Source organism: Aplidium turbinatum, chromosome 5, assembly GCF_918807975.1.
Source record: "Aplidium turbinatum chromosome 5, kaAplTurb1.1, whole genome shotgun sequence".
NCBI classification, from domain to species: Eukaryota; Metazoa; Chordata; class Ascidiacea; order Aplousobranchia; family Polyclinidae; genus Aplidium; species Aplidium turbinatum.
The window spans coordinates 33,943,640-33,952,124 of record NC_137476.1 but is presented as its reverse complement, the minus strand read 5'-3'; the positions used below and the strand labels follow the sequence as shown (position 1 = coordinate 33,952,124).

The following is an 8,485-nucleotide window of genomic DNA, read 5'->3' as shown; positions in this document are numbered from 1 at the left end:
ATTTTTTTTTCAATTATTGGGTACCTTAGCCTAATTATCATTGCCGTTATAGGGGTTAAGGGTTTGGGGGTTAAGGGTTTGGGGTTAAGGGTTTGGGGGTTAAGGCTTTGGGGGTTAAGGGTTTGGGGGTTAAGGGCTTGGGGGTTAAGGGTTTGGGGGTTAAGGGTTTGGGGTTAAGGGTTTGGGGGTTAAGGGTTTGGGGGTTAAAGGTTTGGGGGTTAAGGGTTTGGGGGTTAAGGGTTTGGGGGTTGGGGGTTAAGGGTTTGGGGTTAAGGGTTACGGGTTAGGGTCTTATTTCAACGTTTAGCGACGTTAAAACGATGTAAAAGCGGCAATGATAATTAGGCTATACCCAATAATTTTCAAAAAAAATTTCAAAAAAAATCACCGAATAGGGCTCTCACCGAAAAAGGCTCTCACCGAATCGGACTCACCGAATAGTAGCAGACCTTGAAAAACCATATGAACGTGATGTTCGTGAAAAGTCATTTGCACAATCTAGGCATTTGAAATCTCATACGTAACTCATTGTGATGAAAAACTACTTAGATGCGATGTTTGTGACAAATGATTTTCACGCATGCGTAACCTAAATCGGCACAAACGAATCACACACCTTATATGAAATTCACTTATCAATTTCAGCAATTCAATTTTTCAATGAGATATAGTAATATTATAACATCTTTACAACCTCATATTCTTGGGTGTTATGAATTGTGAATGTTTTGTTTTTACATGTTTGTCATATGATCGAGTTTGGTTATTTATCTGAGTAAACCCTTCTTACGAATGTGATGTTTTTAACTTGTATCTTTTATCTTGTATGTTTGTTCTGTTTGATTTTCAGGAAAATTTTACTTCATTCAGTTGCTTCATTATAAAATAAGTGTTATTTAGTCAGTTTGGAGTTTCATACAGCTTGGAATATGAATCCACTTGAAAGTGTCGTTGTGAAGCTTGAAGTTCCTGAATCCTGAAGTATGCGACCCTTATGGAATCATTTATCAAGATCATTTGGAAACTGGTCCAGACACCAAGGAATGTAATCCATGTTTGCATCGAGAAGGATTATCTTCCATCCAATCAACTGAGAGTGAAGTTCTGAATGGCAATATACGGTATGGTGGTCTTTTGGTGGACTTGGTGGTATCAATTATTAAATCATCACAAAGCTTGTCAGACAAAACTGTTTTACCGGAATTTTTGTAGTAAGATTTACAATGCAAATGCAATGTAGAGAACAATGAAAACTCACAAATGAAAAGACATAAATGTGTTATTTGCAGCATGTGATTTTTGCTTTGTAGTAATTTGAAACGTCACAAGCAACTTCACAAACCTTTAGCCAGACATTTTCACAAACCTCTAAGGCTATCTTGACATGGCAAGTAAACATAAAATTATGATTTGACAAGTTGACAAATTGAAATTACAACTTATGTAATTAAGCCAATCATTAAATAAACTAATTTAAAAACTATGTGCCATTTCGGAAACACGAGTCTTGAAATATTTTGTACTAGCTCTCACACTTTGTGCCAATAGTATTGCTCAAGTTTGCTGCGTCACAACATCTTGTCCTCATTTTATACTTATTTCCAAATAATTATGCTTTTTCACAGCACATTATTTCTGAACGCCAGTTTTATGATCATTTTATTTTTTAGTATAAATCATCATGAAAAAGTTCAAATGAAGCTTGAAATTCCTGAAGTATGCCAACTTGTGAAGTCAATGATCAAGATCATTCGGAAACTGTTTTATCCACCAATGGACGTCATCCATATTTATATCAACCGAGAAGGAAACTTTAAGCGGCAATATATGCTGTAACCGTTTCCAACGCAATTCAGTATTGATTACTCATCAAAATATTAACTTCAGGTAACGAATTTGTTGCACTTTTTGTGATAAGAGTTTTAAATACAAATCTAAATTGGAAATTCATCAGCGAATTCACACCGGTGAAAAACCATATCAATGTGATATTTGTAAAAAGTTTTTTTCGCAATTTGGTAGTTTGAAATCTCACAAACTTAGTCATTCTGGTGAAAAACCATACGAATGTGATGTTTGTGAAAAGTCGTTTTCACATAAATCTGCTTTAAATAGACACAAACGGGTTCACACTGGTGAAAAACCATATAAATGTGATGTTTGTGAAAAGTCGTTTTCACATATTTCTGCTTTAAAAAGACACAAATTTGTTCACACTGGTGAAAAACCATATAAATGTGATGTTTGTGAAAAGTCGTTTTCACATATATCTGCTTTAAAAAAACACAAACTTGTTCACACTGGTGAAAAACCATATAAATGTGATGTTTGTGAAAAGCTTTTTTCGCAATCTGGTCATTTGAAATCTCACGTGATAACTCATTCAGGTGAAAAACTATACGAATGTGATGTTTGTAAAAAGTCATTTTCACGCTTATCTAATTTAAATCAACACAAACAAGTCCACGCTGGTGAAAAACCACATAAATGTGATGTTTGTGAAAAGTCTTTTTCGCATATAACTTCTTTAAAAAAGCACAAACTTGTTCACACTGGTGAAAAACCATATAAATGTGATGTTTGTGAAAAGTCGTTTTCACGTATATGTGCTTTAAAAAACCACAAACCGGTTCACACTGGTGAAAAACCATATAAATGTGATGTTTGTGAAAAGTCGTTTTCACATATATCTGCTTTAAAAAACCACAAACGGGTTCACACTGGTGAAAAACCATATAAATGTGATGTTTGTGAAAAGTAGTTTTCACATATATCTGCTTTAAAAAAACACAACGGTTTCATACTGGTGAAAAACCATATAAATGTGATGTTTGTGAAAAGTTTTTTTCGCAATTTGGTAATTTGAAATCTCACGAGATAACTCATTCTGGTGAAAAACCATACGAATGTGATGTTTGTGAAAAGTCGTTTTCACGTATATCTGCTTTAAATATTCACAAGATAACTCATTCTGGTGAAAAACCATACGAATGTGATGTTTGTAAAAAGTCATTTTCACGCTTATCTAATCTAAATCAACACAAACGAGTCCACGCTGGTGAAAAGACATATAAATGTGATGTTTGTGAAAAGTATTTTTCGCGATCTGGTAATTTGAAATTTCACAAGCTAACTCATTCTGGTGAAAAACCATACGTTGTAGTTGCAACTTCTTGTTTGATATTTGGTGTGCTGAGCGCTGACTGACACAAAAAATTTTAATGATCTCTCGGTGACTTTACAGTATGCTCGAATAGCGTATAAATCTTCGTATGTTTTCTAGAAGTCATGTCCATTTACAGACCTGTGTGGTGAATGCTAAGTGAATCAATGAGGCTTACGCAATGCAGTGTACTGCATCAGCCGGCTAACGGATCAGTTGGCTGACGTAATTCAGCTTTATGCTAAACACAAACTGTGTTCATAGTTCTGGTTGTCTTTTTATTTGTATTTTAATGATCCTTTGATATTATCAAAAGTTTTCTTGCTTTTAAAAGGCCCAAAACGCTTGTGTATATTAGGGTTATATCATTTTCACTACCTTCCAAATGTTAGATATGAATTTCACAAATCTTGATGTTTCCAGGAACCCAGCATTGCTTTCAGGTTCAGTATACAACTCCAAGGCATGCGCAGTTGATTCACAGAACACACCTGAAAATAGCAACGGCCATCGTTGGCTTGCAGCTGGCAAAAATAGTTTTATTCAGTATTTTTTATTCTATGAACTCAGTATTTTTTATTCTTAATTTCGTACACAGTTTCCAGTAATAGTGCTAACCTAAATTAGCCTACTAGCAGGAATAATAAGAGTTTGACGAATAATAAGAGCAGGAATAATAAGAGAAATAAAGTGTTTGACGAAGTGGCTGATCGCAGATTCCGCAAACATTTTAAAAGGGTTAGGACTTAAGGTTGATCGAAGTTTCCGCAAGCATTTTAAAATTTTATTTTGAGATAAAGCAATAAGGGGTTCTCCAATGGGAAGTTTACCAAATAAAGTAACCACTTCAAGTGTTGTGGCAATGTCTAACATCTTCCCAATGTCACCTGCCCACTTGTTGTTAGACAAGGTCTTTCCATCGTTTGCTTTCATTAAATGCCTTAAGGGTTACTCGTTGGTGTGGAGGGCACAAATCAACCATATCAGCTTGCGTCTGAGCTTCACTTCTACCCAATGGATAACGCCACCCGCCCAGCCAGTATTAGCGTTCGTGGAATCGTTCCAATTGCCTGCAGACTTTTGTCAATAAACGAAAAAATCCACGAGATTATCTGCAATCACTTCAGCAGGTTTTTTGTTGGAAGATCCTTTCACAGGAGTGAAATGATAAAGATATCTTCCTCCTGGTTCACTGCATATTGAATAGTGCTCTTCTTTGATGATGCTCGGGAATTGTCTGTCTGAATTGTCTGCTTTTATTAGATCCTTTGTCATGTCTTGGCGGCATCAAAGAAGACGCATTTAATGTTACCATCCTTGCAAAACTCATCAAACTGTGTATCCAAAGCGTTCATGACTTTTAATTGGGCTATTTTGACTTTACTATGATCAACTACAAGTCTCTTGTCTTCTTGTGTGATCAATCCACCATCCATAAAGGCAGCAGTGGTCATAGCAGCCGCTGCATGTAGGCCAAGACCATATCTAATGCTCGTCATAGCCACATTACGTATTTCTAATGTATTGTATTGTAAGTTATTATAAGATTTGCTTGGCATTTCTGTGCTTGATGTCACATATTGAACATCATCAATATTTTCATCATCGGAGGACATGGTTTCGTTAGATGATATTGAACCATCTTCCCTAATTGTTTCAAAATCCTCCACAATCAGTCTTCTCTCATCTTCTTGTCGTTTCTGTCTTTCGACCTGCCTGTTGTGCTCAGGAATATCTGGCAAGACAATCTGATGTGACCCAATTGATCTGATCTTATTTCTCTGGCCGTTGATAAAAGCAAGCTCTTTCCCTGGAATGTTGTTTTCCTTTGGGCACGTACATTTTATGTGAATTTGTATTTTGCAAATATTAACCAACTGAGAAAGAAACTTTAAAGTGCAATAAACATTTCCAAAGCAAGTCAGCATTAATCAGTCACAAAAAAATTCATTTAAACGAACGACTATGTTGCAAACTTTGTGATAAGAGTTTTAAATGCAAACCTGAATTGGAAAGACATCAGCGATTTCATACTGGTAGAAAACCATATCGATGTGATGTTTGTAAAAAATCATTTACCCGATCTGGTCATTTGAAATCTCATAAACTAATCCATTCTGGTGAAAGACCGCATCAATCTGATATTTGCGACAAGTTATATTTTCATATAGCCAATTTAAAGCAGCACAAACGTCTTCACACAGGTGAAAAACCGTATAAATGTGATGTTTGTGATAAATCGTTTTCGCAAATGCATGATTTAAATCGGCACAAACGACTTCACACTGGTGAAAAACCATATAAATGTAATGTCTGTGAAAAGTCATTTGCACAATCTGGTGGTTTGAAATCTCATAAGCTAACTCACTCTGGTGAAAAACCACATCAATGTGATATTTGTGAAAAGTCGTTTTCACTCATGTCTAGTTTGAATCGGCACAAACGGATTCACACTGATGAAAAATCATATAAATGTGATGTTTGTGAAAAGTCGTTTGCACGATCTGCTTATTTGAAATCTCATAAGCTAACTCATTCTGGTGAAAAATCATATAAATGTGATATTTGTGATAAATCGTTTTCGCACATGCATGATTTAAATCGGCACAAACGACTTCACACTGGTGAAAAACCATACAAATGTAATGTCTGTGAAAAGTCGTTTGCACAATCTGGTGGTTTGAAATTTCATAAGCTACCTCACTGTGGTGAAAAACCGCATCAATGTGATATTTGTGAAAAGTCGTTTTCAGTCATGTTTAGTTTGAATCGGCACAAACGGGTTCGCACTGGTGAAAAATGATCTAAATGTAATGTTTTTGAGAAGTCATTTGCGCGAACTGATTGTTTGAAATCTCATGATAAAAGCCATATGAATATGATGTTTGTTTAAAGTTGTTTATGCAATCTGGTCATCTGAAATCTCATAAGCTAATTCATTCTGGTGAAAAATCATATAAACGTGATGTTTGTGACAAATCGTATCACACATGTGTGTGTTGAATCGGCACAAACGGTTTCACACTTGTGAAAAACTGCATAAATGTAATGTTTGTGACAATTCATTTTCACTATCTAGTCCGCCTCTTTCGACGCTCACGAACGCTCCAAAACGCACTTAAAAAACCACAAATATCCGAATCTTGCCGGCTGCTAAACTACCAACTACGGAATGACGACATGTGTACCACCAAGAACTGTGTCTGCAAGATCACATGCAAAAAATGCAGAGAAAGCTATATAGGCAGCACGATCCGCCCACTCCACTCCCGCATCAAAGAACACCTTAGCTCAGATAAAAGTTCGGTCTTTGATCATCAACCACAGTGCCACGCCGACTTTGAATGTAAAATTATTGCTAGAGAAAATGACGCGGTACAATTACGTTTCAAAGAGGCCATATTCATCAGCAGGCAAAATCCAAAAATCAACAACTATGCCGAGGGAGAAGAACTGCGTCACCTAATCTACTAACAACTGATTCGGCAAAATTTTACTGCAATGGCGCCTGGCAGCGCAGGGGCTCAACAGCCGGCAGCCTCAAGCTAAACCAAAGAGCCACATGAAAAAAACACTTGCTGAATGCAACACCATTCGTCGTCGTGCGCATGGCTGGGGAACTGTGTTTCGAAAGCTGGTGTAATTCGATATTGCCACAACTAACTCGCAGCATCAGGCTTAAACAGATCGTTAGAATCTACACTGTGAAGTTATTTAGTTGATTTGTCATCAAAACATTCATTTTAGGGAACGAAGTTGTTCCAAGCTTGTGATACGAGTTTTAAATGCAAATCTAGATTGGAAATTGGAAAGTCATCAGCAAATACACACTAGTGAAAAGCCATAAGTTGATTGTCAAACGTCGTTCTCGGTACCTGGTCATTTGAAGTCTAATAAGCTCACTCATTCTGGTGAAAGACCACATAAATGCATGGGTTAGCTTGTGACAAATCGTTTTCATGCTTAGATGTTTTAAATCTGTAGAAACGACTACACACTGGTGAAAAACCCTATCAACGTGATGCCTGTGAAAAGTCATTGAAAGACCCCACAGATGCAATGCTTATGACAAATCGTTTTCAAACTATTTTACACTGTTGAAAAATCATAGGAATATGATATTTGTGACAAGTTATTCTCATTCGTGTTATTTGAAATCTCATGTGGTAACTCCGTCCAATGAAAAAAAAACACAATAACAACTGAATGTAATGTATCCAGAGGTTGGCATCCAAAATTCTAACAGTACATTCTAAGACCTTGTGTAATATATATTATAAATTAATAATATATTATGTTACTGTCAGGAACTTTGGAGTTGAAGCTTTAAAACAAACACTTTGCTCGTGTGCTCGTAATTAGGACCTAATTGTATTGGGAAAAACCTCCACATCAAATTTACTTTTCATTAACTGCTTGATTTTACTAGCAAGCGTTTTAGATTATTTTATTCCATTCCGTTTGTGGGAAAAGAATCTAAAACGTTTGTGTTCCCAGATGCTTTCATCTCTGCTCAAATGTCGTATACAGTCTTACATGTCCGTGTGATTCGGCATTGACGTACATCGATATGTCCACCAGACATTTGAACACGAGAGTACGGGAGCATCTGAACTTTGGAGACTTAAAGAAAAGTGCTATCAAAAACCATATCATGGAGTGTTCTTTTTGCACCGATCAAAAATTCTCTACTGACTCATTTAAAATTTTATGCAAAGGCAAATCTCAATTTGACACAAATATTCAGGAAGCGCTGTTGATCAAACGCTACAACCCAAATTTAAACAAACAATGATTTGCGGGCGCGCGTCTATTCTCAACATTTACTAATGTATTACGTACTCCGTGATGCAAATTCTTTTGTCGTTATGCAGTTGCCTTTACCTAATGTAATTTGTTTTCCATCTGTCTGTATATTTTCCACACTATTGCTTTCAATCGCTGCGTGTTTCTTGTTGCTTATAGTCAGTTACCGGTAGTTGGTTACCCTCAAGAAGTTGAAATTTATTGCATTTTTATCAATATTTTCAGATTCCTGATGAGAGCTTAAGTTAAACTTAAAAGTTTGAATGTTAAACTATTTGTAAATATGTAAAATATATTGTTATGATACTTTAATACTATCCTAAAAGAATCAATAGTGCAGTTCACAACGAAAATTTATCAAGAAAAGAGAATACGTTTCAACAGATTTTCTTTCGTACAAAGAGAGGACAAAGATAAAATAGAGAGTATGTAGTTTGCAGCACGTAGTCTTGGGGTAAAATGTATTCCTTGTCGAGTTGTTGTTGCGCTAAATTAACCTTGGTCAATACTCTCACG

General features: G+C 36.0%; 1 protein-coding gene and 1 pseudogene across 1 annotated transcript; both read left to right on the top strand.

The window, feature by feature from the left end:
* The first annotated feature begins 1,900 nt into the window (after positions 1-1,900).
* LOC145771181 (uncharacterized) lies at positions 1,901-3,207 on the top strand (annotated as a pseudogene).
* Positions 3,208-4,777: 1,570 nt separating this feature from the next.
* Positions 4,778-5,966, top strand: LOC145771180 (uncharacterized). The gene is made up of 3 exons (XM_082582915.1): positions 4,778-4,901; positions 5,335-5,465; positions 5,703-5,966. The coding sequence occupies exons 1-3, from the start codon at positions 4,778-4,780 to the stop codon at positions 5,964-5,966; spliced, it is 519 nt and encodes a 172-aa protein (XP_082439041.1).
* Positions 5,967-8,485: the final 2,519 nt, after the last annotated feature.

What these genes read in the sequence shown, in the direction of transcription:
- LOC145771180 (XM_082582915.1), top strand. Translation starts at nt 4,778, where the DNA reads ATGGTTTCGTTAGATGATATTGAACCATCTTCCCTAATTGTTTCAAAA. An exon ending in GTTGTGCTCAGGAATATCTG is followed by an intron (nt 4,902 to 5,334) that starts GCAAGACAATCT and finishes ATTTTCATATAG; the next exon opens with CCAATTTAAAGCAGCACAAA. An exon ending in ACACTGGTGAAAAACCATAT is followed by an intron (nt 5,466 to 5,702) that starts AAATGTAATGTC and finishes CTAACTCATTCT; the next exon opens with GGTGAAAAATCATATAAATG.